This window comes from Puma concolor, unplaced genomic scaffold (assembly GCF_028749965.1).
Source record: "Puma concolor isolate L17-30 unplaced genomic scaffold, mPumCon1.1.hap2 unalloc_scaffold_161, whole genome shotgun sequence".
NCBI classification, from domain to species: domain Eukaryota; kingdom Metazoa; phylum Chordata; class Mammalia; order Carnivora; family Felidae; genus Puma; species Puma concolor.
The window spans coordinates 19,655-35,024 of NW_028240193.1; the positions used below are offsets into that span (position 1 = coordinate 19,655).

At 38.7% G+C, this 15,370-nt stretch overlaps 1 protein-coding gene across 1 annotated transcript in view; it reads left to right on the plus strand.

Moving 5' to 3' along the window:
* LOC147571609 (uncharacterized) overlaps positions 1–12,755 on the plus strand; it is a gene marked incomplete at its 3' end in the record, with an annotated part of 30,858 nt that extends 18,103 nt beyond the window's left edge. The window contains exons 6-10 of the mRNA XM_086696204.1: positions 6,300–6,404; positions 9,553–9,606; positions 10,845–10,949; positions 11,466–11,519; positions 12,654–12,755. Coding sequence (XP_086552330.1) covers positions 6,300–6,404; positions 9,553–9,606; positions 10,845–10,949; positions 11,466–11,519; positions 12,654–12,755 — 420 coding nt within the window. The remainder of the gene's footprint in view (positions 1–6,299; positions 6,405–9,552; positions 9,607–10,844; positions 10,950–11,465; positions 11,520–12,653) is intronic.
* Between the last annotated feature and the right edge of the window lie 2,615 nt (positions 12,756–15,370).

Below are 15,370 nucleotides of genomic sequence, written 5' to 3' on the forward strand. Positions count from 1 at the left end.
AGCTATGTTTTTTGTGCTAGAACTTGTAACTATATATTATCCACGAATTAATAGTTTTGGTCACATTTAAGAGTGACTACATTTTGGTGTTATTTCTTTCAGTTTCCTAGGGGTGAGGATGATTGATATCAACAATCATGTTGATATAACAACAATCACTGTTCTGGAAAACATGAGGTTGAATCTTACAGAAAAGGAACCTAAAAATATGAGACAGAATCTACAAATTAATGCTGCGCATTTAATATAGCATTGAACCACTTGGGAAATCTTGGGCTTAGGAAGTGATGGAAAGACTCTCGAAAGCCACTAATTTGGCACTAAGAAGACATTTTAAAAACTCACAGAACACATCTCTAAATAGAAATGAATGCTATCCTAAAAACTTATATTAAGTTTATTATATCAACAACTTCTTTCACTGTGAATCATAAGTAATGCTGAGGTTTCCACAGGCCACAAAAGGCCAGAGAAGAGTCAGAGGGATAGGGAGCATGGAAGTAAGATGAAAAAGCATCTTAAATTGGAAAATCAAATCTAGGTCTATACCGCAGACATTGAAGTGAAGTACTGGCAATGGTTCAGTGGAAGTGACCTGGGAGTTCAGGAAAATGAGAATGGCTCCTGTTCTTGTCTGTAGCAATGAGATCTGTGGTCTAATAGCCCTAAGGTGCTAAAATATACCTTAGGCACCTTTTGCTGTCTCAAGTTGTCCCAAGATAAGGTGAAAGGCGACAGGTTCTAGTTTTACCCATCCTATTAAATTTTTCCAGATAATTAGAAAAGTCAAATGAGTCTTGGTACTCCTATTTAAAATGTTAAATGATACTATGAAGACATAAATTACACTTTCTCTCTTTTTTCATATCCTTAGCACGGGCTAATTAAGTTAATAATACACAGAAACGAATGCATTTTTAATATTGTAGAAACATTCCATTTTTCTTATTTCCCATCCCTATTGCGTTCCTAAGGTGGGAAGGGTAATGTGGGTAATTTGGACAGCATTCTGGGGGAAATGAGGATTAAGCTCCCAGAAAAGGAACAGAAAAAGCTGACCGAAAACCTGCTACTTAATGGTGAGGATTTTAGAAATAACTGTGTCTTTGAAGGGAGTTAGCGCTTGTGAACACGCATACCAGAATTTCTAAAGCACTCAGAAGATATTTGCAGATCTTAAGGAGGGATTAATTCCTAATGTAAAAGTCCTATTTCTTCATTTTTATAAACTCCAGGGAGCAGAATGAAGTTCTGTTTGTAGTTCATTATTTCATTTAACACTCTCTGAAAAAACTTCCTTTCCCCCATCATCCCTATATCCTCAAAATACTCAGATTTATGTCTTCAGATCAATTTTCCCACTCAAATATTGTGTGTTGTAAGTTTTATAGGACTTTTCTTTCTTTTTAAAGTTTATTTTTGAGAGACAGAGAGAGTGGGGGAGGGTCAGAGAGCGAGGAGAGAGAGAGAGAATCCCAAGCAGGCTCTGCATTGTCAGCACAGAGCCCAACGCAGGACTGAATTCCACGAACCATGAGATCATGACCTGAGCTGAGATCAAGAGTCAGACACTTAACCAACTGAGCCACCCAGGTGCTCCGCTCAAGGAACCTTGTAATCTGTTGCAGTCTGTTCAAGTCTCAGTGACATGGTAGAAAGATGGTTTCATAGACAATGCAGAGATCGAGACCGAAACTTCCCTTATTTTCTTCCAATTTCTTCTTTGTCGTCTCCCCATTCTACCCCCATGTCCTTCTAGTCTGAGGCACCGAATGTCCCTTTTTGGGTTATCATTTACTTTATTGGGACTAATTACAATTTCATTATAGTTAGTAGCTTTATCAAAGGACTCTGTGAATACCCAGAACACCCCAAAACGAAACCCTATATCCTTTAGCTATCACCCTTTTATTCTCTCCCCACCACCCTACGAGCCCTAGGCAACTTACTAATCTATTTTCTGTCCCTATAGATTTACCTATTCTGGACATTTCATATAAGCGGGATAGTATGTAGTCTTTATGATTAGCTTCTTTCACTTAGTATGACGGTTTCAGGTTCATCTATATTGTAGCACGTATCAATATTCCATTCTTCCTTTTTTCCAATTTATTTATGGTGGTAAGATGCACATAACATAAAGTTTACTACCTTAACCATTTTTAAGTGTCCAGTTCAGTGTTATTAAGCACCTTCACATTTTTTGTGCAATGACTACCACCATCCGTCTCCAGAATTCTTTTCATTTTGTAAAATTAAAACTCTGTATCCATTAGGGGCGCCTGGGTGGCTTGGTCAGTTAGGCGTCCGACTTCGGCTCAGGTCACGATCTCACGGTCCGTGAGTTCGAGCCCCGCGTCGGGCGCTGTGCTGACGGCTCAGAGCCTGGAGCCTGTTTCCGATTCTGTGTCTCCCTCTCTCTCTGCCCCTCCCCCGTTCATGCCTTGTCTCTCTCTGTCTCAAAAGTAAATAACCGTTAAAAACAAAAACAAAAACGAAAACACTTCCCATTGTCCCCTCCCACGAGCCCCTGACAGCCACCCTTCTACTTTCTGTCTGTATGGTTTTGACTAATCTAAATACCTTATATAAGTGGAATCATGCAGTGTCTATTTCCGTGACTCGTTTATGTTACTTACCCTACTGTCCTCATGTTTCATCCAGGTTGTAACATATGTCAAAATTTCCTTCCTTCTTAAGACTGAATAATATTCTACTATAGGTATATATATTCATTCATCCATCAGTGGATACTCGAGTTGCTTCCACATTTTAGTGATGGTGAATATGTTCTGTGAACATGCGTATACAATTTCATTCCTTTTTGTTGCCTAATAACACATTCTGTTGTATGTGTATATGTTGTGTTTATTCACTCATCCTTTGATGGGCATCTGGGTTCTTTCTGCCTTTTGGCTCTAATGAGCATTTCCAAATATATACAAAGTAGGAAGAATAATATAATGAATGATAAGGAATAAAGAATAATAGAATGAACCTAGATTCAACAGTTATGAAGATTCATCTCACTTGCTTCTTATTTATTTATTTAATTCATTTTTGAGAGACAGACAGAGACAGAGCATGAACGGGGAAGAAGCAGAGAGAAGGAGACACAGAATCCAAAGTAGGCTCCAGGCTCTGAGCTGTCAGCACAGAGCCTGACGCGGGGCTCGAATTCACAAACCGCGAGATCCCGACCTGAGCCGAAGTCCAATGCTCAACCGACTGAGCCACCCAGGCGCCCCTCTTATTTATTTCAAAGCAAATTTTCATTTAGTCCTTATATACTTCAGTACACATCTTCTTAAAAGTATGGATTTTTTTGGGCGCCTGGGTGGCGCAGTCGGTTAAGCGTCCGACTTCAGCTCAGGTCACGATCTCGCGGTCCGTGAGTTCGAGCCCCGCGTCGGGCTCTGGGCTGATGGCTCAGAGCCTGGAGCCTGTTTCCGATTCTGTGTCTCCCTCTCTCTCTGCCCCTCCCCCGTTCATGCTCTGTCTCTCTCTGTCCCAAAAATAAATAAAACGTTAAAAAAAAAAATTTTTTTTTAAAAAGTATGGATTTTTTTACATGACTGCAATACCATTATACAGTTTATTTTTAAATTTCCCTTCTTTAAAATATTTTTTACAGTGAGCTTATTCAAATAAAGAACCCAACAAGCTTTACACACTGCATCTATTATGACACTTAAATCTCACGTACTCTACAGCTATTCCTCTACCTTCTTTGTCTTTTCTTTTTAGGCACTGATTTTTTTTTTAGAAACTGGGTTGCCGATCGTCTGGTAGCATTTCTATATACTAAAAAAAGAAAAATTTCCCATCTACTAAATTTACCCGTTTTTGTCTGTTTTCTCATCTCTCGTTTCTCTGTTGTCCGTATTCCTCATAAACCAGGAGTCAGCTCTGATGGCTTAATTATTTTCATCTTCAACATTTTTTGACAAGAATACTTCATAAGTAATACTGTTTATTTCACATTGCATTCCATCGGGAAATACAAATCTAGTTTATCTTTTTGAAAACGGCTCTACAGGTGTCCCAAATCATTTATTTAAAAGTCTGTCACCACATCCTTGAATTTGAGATGCCATCCTAACTATATACTTGATTTCTATGTGCACTTGTCTATTTTGAGAATTTCCATTCTGTTCTATTGGTCTGCTTATTCATGCTCTAAATTGTGTTGAGTATAACAGCTTTATAGTCTTTTGATATGAGTAGACCTAACCCCTCACTCCTCAGCCCTTGTACGCACACACACACACGCACACACACACGCTCCCTTGTCCACCCCGCCCAGTTCTGGCTGTTCTTTATAGAAACATCTTTTTTGTGTGACTTTTAGTAGGAGTGTATTTGTCTTGTTTTTTTTTTTTTTTCTTTCATTTTCCATTTGCTGTGTAACATATTTCCTGGTGAGAAGATTGATTTGTTAGGGTTTGAAAACCACTTGTATTATGAGAGGACTTATCACATGTACGTGTTTACTGTTGTGCCAAGTTTAAATCCCAACATAATGAAGAAATATGAAAGCATATCATGCACCCTTATTTCTTGTTTTCTGTGGTATAGAAATACTGACTACCCTTTCAACTTTAACATCGAAATCTTCCACATTCAATACAGATCCGCGTTATTGTGAGTCAAGATTTAACCACGTGGTGATGTACCCACTTGGCTGTAGCTCCGGCCTCCGTGGGTGCAGACAATGCCATATGCACGGTGTGCACCAGTAAGAGTGCCCCATAGACACCGTGAGCTGCCCACTAGGAAGCTCGGGAAAGACACACCACCGCTACTTGGCACTAAACCAAGGATTGTCCCAAAGGACTTTCCCGCAGCCCTAGATTCACTAGTGGGTAGAGGATGAGTTCCATGTGGTTCAAGGTCCCCTTCATGTTCCCATACAGCTGTCTTGTTTCCTTCCTCCCTCCTTCCTCCTCTTTCCCCCTTCTTTTCATTTCTAAGCATTTTTTTCTCTTTTTCGGCTATCCTGGGTCATTTTGTATTGTTTCCTATCTCCTGCAGATGCAGATACTTTTAGCTTGTTTTCCATTGCTTTACACATAGGAAGCACAATAGTTTTGTAACTTGTGACTGATAACTTCTTTATTTATTTATTTATTTATTTATTTATTTTTTATTTATATATGAAATTTATTGTCAAATTGGCTTCCATACAACACCCAGTGCTCATCCCAAAAGGTGCCCTCCTCAATACCCATCACCCACCCTCTCCTCCCTCCCACCCGCCATCAACCCTTAGTTTGTTCTCAGTTCTCAACAGTCTCTTATGCTTTGGCTCTCTCCCACTCTAACCTCTTTTTTTTTTTTTTTTTTTCCTTCCCCTCCCCCATGGGTTCCTGTTAAGTTTCTCAGGATCCACATAAGAGTGAAACCATATGGTATCTGTCTTTCTCTGTATGGCTTATTTCACTTAGCATCACACTCTCCAGTTCCATCCACGTTGCTACAAAAGGCCAGATTTCATTTTTTCTCATTGTGCCTGATAACTTCTAAATCTAAAGTTTTTATGAGCATGTTGCTGCTGCCTGTTATTTCTGCTTATTCTCTCTCAAGTAGCTTGTTTCGCTCTGTGTTTGATTCTTTTGAGTGTGAGCTATTTTCCTTGGAAAATTATAGAAAGAAACCTTTGAGGGTGAGGATGGAAGCATGTTCCCAAGGAATACTTGCCTTTGCTTCTGCTGGGCACTTGGACAGAATCACCCACACTCCATGAGGTCATCAACATGACAGTTCAAATCCAGATGGAGCAAGTATATTTAGAACAGAAGCAGTACCAGGGCTCTGCTTACCTCCCTAGGTTCCTACTTTTGATGAGGCTTTGCACTAGTAACGTACTCTCTTATCAGCTCTTTAGCACTTTTGAGGAGATGCTTTTTACATTTTATCCAAGATTTCAGTTTCCAGAGGAAGGTTGGTCTGAATAACATCGTCCTCCACATAAATGGAAACAGAACTTGATGATCGATTTTTGTCAGGAGTTGAGGCATCTAATCTGGGAGTTCAGGAAAAAAAAAAACAAAAACCCTCATTGTCAGCCACAGTTTGATTTTACCACTTGCTGTGAAAGATTTGAAAATTGCTCATTCACCTGGAAGATTTCTATTCGAATTCTAACATCCTTATTGACCCCCTTGATATATGTGAATAGACTATATTAAATCTTGTTTTCCCCATGAGACTGATAATCATTAATGCACTATGAGTAATGCGAGTGGTCACATTTTGGAATCAGTGAGTTTTCCCCGTATTCTTTACTTTTTCACAAGGAGAGATTATTGATGTCGATAAAATGGATTCTCCTTTGCAAACTATGGGGATGAACCTTTCAGAAGAGGAAATTAATGATCTGACACGTGACCTACCAGCCGACGGTGAGTATTTAAGATACGTTTGAATCGGTTAATCTGAGCTTCTATAAAAGAATCTCTGAAAACTCTACTTTGGCATTAAGAAGACGGAAAACATGAAAGATGACTCAGACTGGAAGTAAACATGTTTTGCCCCTTGACATTTTCAGTAACTTCATTTCCACTTGGAGTATGGCCAAGGCCAAGGCCGCTATTAGAACTGAACAAAATTAGAGAGAGACACTGCTGTGGAGGGAAGGGAGTGGGGTGCATTAAATAGAAGAAACTTTAACACAGAAAAAATTTTTAAAAATTATAGAGAAAAGAGAGCAGAGCCCGAAGTGGGAAATTATTTTTAATTTCTTTTAAGTAAGCTCTAGGCCCAGTGTCGAGCTCAGTTCACAACCTGAGATCAAGAGTTGCATGCTTTACCACCTGAGCCAGCCAGGTACCCCTAAGTGGGAGGTTATTAAAATAGCATTTCTGTCTTTGCCTCACCATTTTCAAGGACACGTAGAAAGGCAGAATAGGGGCGTTTGGGTGATTCAGTCTGTTGAGCGTCCAACTCTTGATTTCGGCCCAGGTCATGGTCCCAGGGATGTGGGATCGAGCCCTGCATCCAACTCTGTGCAGAGTGTGGCCTGCTTTGGACTGTCTCTCTCTCTCTGTCTCTCTTTCTCTCTCTCTCTCTCTCTCTCTGTCTCTCTCGTGCACACGCGCGCTCACTCTCTCTCTCTTAAAAGAAAAAAAAAGCATGATAAAGGAGGAATATGAAGTGTAGGACCTATTTCCTGCACCAAAAGAATAGGACCAAGTTTTCCAGATACCCTTGAGGGGAAAAGGAACAGTAACCACTCAGGCCTGAATGTGTGGAATGTCTGAATGCTCAGCGGCCCCACCTATGCCTCTGCTTACATCCCATCATTCTGAGCTGGATTCCATGGTCCAAGGACTGACTGTTCCCAAAGCTCTAATCTCCCTTGATGGGCTAGAGACAAAGTCTCAAGTTTAGTACATTCTGAATTGGGGCTAAAAGAATTCTCAAGCTAAATAAGCAAATGTTAAATATCAGCCTGAGAACGTTATAGTAGGGCTAAGAAGTATCTGTCTGGAACATGCCTTAACTATCATATAACCTTAGATGAATCAATACTTGCTCATCTTATTAAGGTGCATTTATTCACGTCATTGTGTAAGATAAGCAGTGTACCCTTAAAAATATTTTTGTTAATTCATTTGATTTATTCTCTAATTTTTACCTCTGGTAGTGTACTAGAAGGACCATGCAAGTGGTCTTCACTGTCTTGTTTTCTTTGCTTGCAATGGTGTATCCGTGAATGAGACTAGATATGGAACAATCAGCTTTCATAATAGAAAACTATTTTTTGTCTATTTGAGATTATGGTGGAATTTTTTTTCATATTGCTAAAAAAAGCAGAATTATGGGTGGAAATATAGCAATTATTTGAAACTATCCTCTGGTATTGCCAATGATTTCTGTTCCTTATTTTAAAATAATAATTTCAGATCAACCAACATAATGAAAATCATTGTGAGATTAAAAAGTACACATGAAATAAAATGGACATGTGGAATGATTAATCCTTTTTTCTTTAAATCAGAGTTAGAATTTTTTTTAAGTTAATTTATTTATTTTGAAAGACACAAAGAGAGCGTAAGCGGGGGCTGGGACAAAGAGGGGGGTGGACAGAGGATCCAAAGTGGGCTCTGTGCTGACAGCAGCAAGCTTGATGCAGGCTTGAACTCATGAACCGTGAGATTACGACCTGAACTGAAGTCGGATGCTTAACCGACCGAGCCACCCAGGCACCCCCAGAGTTAAAATTTTTAAGTTATTGCTTATTGGTGATCTGCTCATCTGAAGAGTTACCATCAGTATTGAGCTTAAAAAGAAGTTTTGTGAAAGATTAAGGCTCAAGCATAGAGCCCCAATTATATCATTTGGGACAGAAAGACCCCATTTAGGGCAAAGCTTTTCTCATACTGTGTCTGTCAGGACGGAGATATGAATTTACTGGAGAGGGCAAGATTCAGTTGAAATGGGACCCAAGTTAAATAGCGAATTTTACACCAAATAGGTGTTATCATCTTTGTTTCTGAGAATTTCCGGTGGCCCCGTAAAACTGACACATATCTTCATGCTTTCCTGACCTCACTAATTGGTTTTACTACAGAAATAACTTTTGGAATGTTCTGCCTCAAAAGATCCAGAAGAAAAACAAGGAAGATTCTCGTTTAGCCTAGATTTAGCAACCAATGAATAAATGTATATTTATCCTGCTCACTGTTCTAATACTTGTTATTGTGTACATGTAAGTGTCACACAGCTTCTGCTAAGAGTCACTGCGTACTTCTAATACTTCAGTAAATCTTTTTGAGTTATCCAGGACCTTCATTTGTAAATTTTCCATGGTATAGGGGTTTTTAGATACTGTATACTGTAATTTATTACTTACAATCTAAAATCAGGAATTTTTCAAGTAACTTACCAACAGTGACAGTTTTTTAGGTCGTTTTTCTTTCTTGGCAAAATATAGATCTCAAAAATCATCTATTCGTGAGATATTTCTGTTCTTTACCATATTAATGTCTTTTTAAATATTAATTTGTATGAAATTCAATTTGTCTACTATGTCTACTACGAAAACTATGCAAATCATTAGAGTTGGGAAGTTAAGCTCAAAATGAATATTGCCCTCAAGCAAATCGTACGTCATGCAAATCAAGAGTAAACTGGTCTGCCTGGGTCAGTGAACATGAAAGGAAATAGTAATTAGAATCTCAGTAAAGAAAGAGATCATTTCAAAAGTCCCGTTAAAACAGTGGTGAATAAGATCCCAGTTTTAAATTTTGTTTTCCCTGGCGTGGCCCAAATCATCTTTGGTTTTCCAAAGTGTAAAGCTAAAAACAAAGTCTGATGAAAAGAGGTGACTTTTGAATCTCACACCTTTAGCGTTTTGCCATATGACAATGGATGAAAGCAGTTGTTAAAACGGGCACCTTTATAACAAGCAGAGTGATTATTTTCCATGTCCTTTTGTGCTCCTTGGGGTAGGTGGGGGATAAAAAGTAGCCAATGAATGCCATTGTGCTTCCTGTTTTGCATTTCTCAGTGAATGCCACTATGTATTTGATTTACATTTTCTTACAGTTCATGGGAAGGTTGAAATGAGAACGCACATGGATGGAATGAAACCTTTTACAGGTAAATAAGAGACTGTCACTTTTGTCCTGGAAAATATTTTGCTCACAGGGATGGATGATCAAAAACAGTTTGGGGAAGGGGGTCAAAATGCCACAAAGCTCTCTTACTATAAGTCACCTTTTTCTCAATTCTGCTTTCACTTGGTTGAGGTACCAAACTTTGACTATTTTCCAGAGTTCTAAGGAAGTTGATTCTGATAGTTCTTTCTCACTCATTGTGTTCCGGTGGAAGGATAGTTTCATGAAGCAACCCACTCACTGCTCAGCTGTTTTTGCCAATGTCGCTCAATCTTTCAATAAGAAATTACTTTTAAGTAGATCTAGAGGATACAATGTTAAGTGAAATAAATCAGCCAGAAAAAGACAAATACCGTTTGATTTCACTCATGTGGAATTTAAGAAACAAAGGAATGGGGTGCCCGGGTGGCTCAGTCAATTAAGCATCCGACTTCGACTCAGGTCACGATCTCATGGTTCATGAATTTGAGCCCCTCATTGGGCTCTGTGCTGACAGCTCTGAGCCTGGAGCTGCTTCAGCTTCTGTGTCTCCCTCTCTTTCTCTGCCCCTCCCCCACTCACGCTCTGTATTTCTCTCTCTCTCTCTCTCTCTCTCTCTCACAAATGAATAAACATTAAAAAAAATTTAAAAAACAAACAAACAAAAAAAAAAAAAAACAGAAACACAAACCAAAAAAAAACTAGACTCTGAACTATAGAGACCACATTGTTGCCAGAAGGGAGGTGGGGGAGGGGATGAGTGAAATAAATTGATGGGATTAAGAGTTCATTTGTTATCATGAGCACCGATTAAGGTCTAGAGTTGTGGAATCATTATATTGTGCATTGTACACTTATTCCAGTTACATTGTAAAGCCCTGACAGGATCAAATTATTGTCATTATGAAGAAAAAAGTCACATTATTCAGAGACAAGAATAAATACAATAAATGATAGCTGAATTTATACTATTTTCATCTAGTATCTTAATTTGCTGGCCAATTATAAAACAAATTTGTTCTCAGCAGGGCAGACTTGTTCCCAGAAATAAAAGACCTTCCTTTTGTAAACACTAAGGGGTTATGTTCTATTATGTGACTTCCCCATAATTCTGTGTAGACGTGTCTCATTGTCCCCTTCCATTTCCTCAAATGGGGGGGGGATGCATTATAATGAGAATGAATTTTTCACCATTTCATGGAATGATTATTCTCAGACATTAATGTTCTTGTATTTTCAAAGGAAAAAAGGTTCATGTCAGTGATCTGGAGAAAGTTCTGGGAAGCATGGGGATCGAGCTCACAGCTGAGGAGCTTAAAAAGCTGCAGGAAACTCTGCCAATTGATGGTGAGCTATACAGAAGCCACAAAGACTTTCTAGGGAACTTGGTTTTGTGGCCCGTGTGAACAATTTAAAATTTTTACCTGTCGAGGGCTTTCTGACAAATCCTGAAATTGATTAGGAAAAGGCATTGTCATTTGGATTTAGTCTGCAGTTTACCAAACCCTTCAGCCATAGCTTTGCCATCTGAGTGTCAGGTAGTTGATCAGCCTATATCCTCAGGAAGAAAAGGAAGGAAACTGGAGGGGACGAGGAAAAGAAATAAAAGGGGAAGTGAACAGAAAAAGGAAAGGTGTGATTGTTTCAACAGAATAGTGTTTCCCTCAGCTGTCAGTCTCCTACTTGCCAGAAAATATATATATTTGTCACACTGAGACAGTTTTCTTTTCCATAACTTCTTTTTAAATTTAATACTGAGACAGAACACATGTCCCACTCAGTTACAGTTGTTTTACTGAAGTTATAAGTAAGTGGATGTTCATACCATTTCCCTTCTGACATGAATTGTTCCTTTTCCTATAGCTGCTGGAAACGTATTTCAGAATGCAATGCTGGATGGGGTGAAATCCACTCAGGGTAGGTTAAAAGCCTGATAAGAAAGGCAGAGACATCTGAAATCTTCAAGGTTCACATTTATCATTTAGACAGCGTCCTGTCTAGCTTCCTATGTATAGATCACTTAGTTACTTTCTTTCATTTTAAGTTTGTTTATTTACTTTGAGAGAGAAAGATGGTAAGTGGGGGAGTGCAGAGAGAGAGAGAGAGAAGGGGAATCCCAAGCAGGCCCTGCACTGACAGTGCAGAGCCGGACGCAGGGCTTGAACTCCCCGTCGCTGAGATCACGACCCGAGCTGAAATCAAGAGTCGGATGCTTAACCGACCGAGCCACCTAGGCACCCCAGTTACTTAGTTACTTTCGTCATCGTAATATTTTACGCTATCATGTCTCAATCCATCTTGCTAGGAATCCATACTCACAACCCCAAAAACCTAATCATACACAGCAAATTATGAAGAAAAGAATTACCGAATTTTTAGGGAGTTGTGTAAGGAAAGCTTGTTATGAAGGAAGATTGAAGGCACATCCATAGAAACAAAAAGTAGGTTAGGGTTGCGGGGGGCTGGGTGGAGAGGGGAGTGGGGAGTGACTACTTAATATGTATGGGCTCTCCTTTGGGGATGATGAAAATGTTTTGGAACTGGAAGTGATATTTGTACAACATTGTGAATATGTACCAAATTCCACTGAGGTGTTCACTTTAAAATGATTGATTTTATCTAAAAAAGTGCTAAGATTCTGCTTGTTTTTAAGGTTACCTTATGATCGTCACTCTGTTTTAATATTAGTTAGTTAATAAATTAGTGAGGTCCTATCATCAAAGCTCATTCCTATTCTCTCTAATATTGGTTATAATCAAATCACGTAGCCTATCCCTTCATGAGCTGTTTATAATACAGGCTTCCATTCAAGGTTTAAAGGACGAATTACTAATTCTGATTTTTCTGTTGATTATTTAATGCTCTTAGACATGTTAAATGGGAGTTCATACAGAAAAGTAATAATCACAGAAGTACATTTTCTCTTTTGTTTTTTATTGTAATAATGACAAAGTATATATATTCAGATAACAATTCGCATTCACAAATATATTTCTAATATTTTAAACTCATTTTTTTTTCATGTTTCGTTCCTGTATGTTTCCTAAGCAGGCAGAGTTAAGGTGAATACCCTGGACACTGTCCTGGAAAACTTGGGAATCAAGCTCACACAAAGGGAACACGAAGATGTGACAGAAAATCTACCACTTACCGGTGCGTGTTTCACATACTACTGTATCTTACAGGAGACTTTCTGCACTTGTACATGAGTGTGTCCATAATTAGTTTTACCTAGTATCAAAATGACATTTTTGCAAAGCTTAGAGAAGAAACTAGGCTTCTCTTCATTTCTATAAGCCCCATATCTTTAACCTCTTCTCTTTTGGATTCCAGGCATCACACACAGAACTATTATAACTACTTTCTGATCCAGTAATGAATTTACAAGGAGCAAAATGAATCTCATAGGCTGGCGAATAGAAAGGAAGGAAGAAAAATATGACTAATTTCCGTATTATTAGTATCCCTCAAATAGTTGTGTCCTAAGCCCATTAATCACTTTAACTTTTACAATTCCGTGTTACAATTCTCAGTGGACAGTGTTATCCACACTCCTATTTCCAAGTGTCATTATATGCTGAAAACTTCTAGATGTTTTTCTGCAGCCCAAATTCCTCCCCAAATATGGGTTGGGTAAAACCACATCCAGATTCCTGTTGGGTTGTATCTGCCAAATTCATTCTTGCTCAGCAAAGCCTCAGATCTTAAATTCACTATATTTAAAAATACCTACCCCAAACTATCTCCTAATTATACATTCCCTTTCTCAGCTGGTGGCACCATCATGTTCTTAGTAAAACAAATTTAAAAATTGACATTTTTCAGGGCACCTGGGTGGCTCAGTCGGTTAAGCCTCCAACTTTGGTTTAGGTCATGATCTCGCTGTCCACGAGTTCGAGTCCCGTGCTGGGCTCTGTGCTGACAGCTCAGAGCCTACAGCCTGCTTCAGATTCTGTGTGTGTCTCTCTCTCTGCCCCTCCCCCAATTGTTCGTTTTCTCTTTCTCTCTCTCTCAAAAAATAAATAAATATTAAAAAAAAACCGAATTGGTATTTTTCACTGCAACTTTTCCTTAGTGCCACATCTCATTGAATACCAAGTCCTACCAATTAGGAGTGCTGACTATTTCATACATCTGTGATCTGACCCTTGCTTTCCTTTTAGCTTTATCTTACATTATTTCCTGCTTCCACATTGCCCTATAACACTGAGGTGTCTGAACCATAGTATTGGATATAGGCAAGATTCTTATATAGTCGGCTCTCCACCCTGTTGCAAAGCAGTAGCTATAAATGGATGAATTTTAGCGGGAGCATCTCCTGATTTTATCATTTGCTGTATGTCAACCCAACTACTCTATTACAGTATGTTTACTTGTCCGTCTCACCCCAGAAACTGACTTGTTCAGAAATTATATTAAATTTATTATTAAATATATTTTAATCTTTGGTGCCTCATATGGTGCCTGAAATTTAGTAGATAATTCATAAAATTTTCTTCAATTAATATACAGATCTTCTTTGTTATTTAATGCTTATACCATGGCATCTGATTTGATTATCCAATTGTCCTTTTCCACATACTCTCCAACTCCTAGAACAAAAATACTTAGGCATATTTCACCAGCCAATTCTTGCCCATAAAATTAATCTCAAAGTTTACCTTTCCCAGAGCTCCCTGATCCATGGAATTCACTTTATTTACTCTTCCTCTTAGTTTAAAATTCATCCTATTCACACATATATTATTATACACTTAGCATATTGTATAAAAAGGGAGTGTCTTTATATCACTCTTCTTTGTTTATGAACTGTGATTTTCTTGTAAGTAGAAACCATACGTACATCATCTTATATTTAGAGGCAATAAATATTGAAGAATGAATGGAATGATGGAATAATTAGACTAAACAAATGAAAAACAGTGAAAAATACAAATAATTCAAAGTGACAGAAAGTCTTCAAGAGGAACGTCAAATATAGGCTGGCCTTCTAACACTTCATTTGAGCAGTACATAACCAAAGGGCTCCAAATCATTGGTATAAATGTTATCAAAGCAAAAAGACAATTGCCTAATCATCACTCATGCAGTTTTCTGCTTTCCAAAGAAGGTTTGGCAGAAATTATACTCATTTTGAAACAACCAGCAACATCCTGGCCAATTTCAGTGGCATACAAGGGAATACTTGTTCATACTCAGCACACGGGTGCAAACTTGGCCTTCTCTTGAACCCCCCCCTCAGAACCATCCTCATTCCAAGTTATTCCCAATAAGGCATAATATTCTTCTAAAGTTTATTGCTTTTTTTTTTATGACTCGTTACCCTTTAAAAAAAAAAATAATTCCTAGTGTTACACAAGGACTTCATGAAGCCTTAGGACATAGGAGAGCAAGTCTACACATTCAACTCATCATGTAGAATTTTTTTTTTTCAACGTTTATTTATTTTTGGGACAGAGAGAGACAGAGCATGAACGGGGGAGAGGCAGAGAGAGAGGGAGACACAGAATCGGAAACAGGCTCCAGGCTCTGAGCCATCAGCCCAGAGCCTGACGCGGGGCTCGAACTCACGGACCGTGAGATCGTGACCTGGCTGAAGTCGGACACTTAACCGACTGCGCCACCCAGGCGCCCCATAGAATTTTTATTAACCCATTAGCTTTCAGTGAACTGTTGAATCCCCTTTGTGACTAGTTATGATGTTACCACAAGTCCTTTCAGTTTGGAGACTCTCTGAAATATCTACCCGTCTTTTAGGGTTAAAGAGA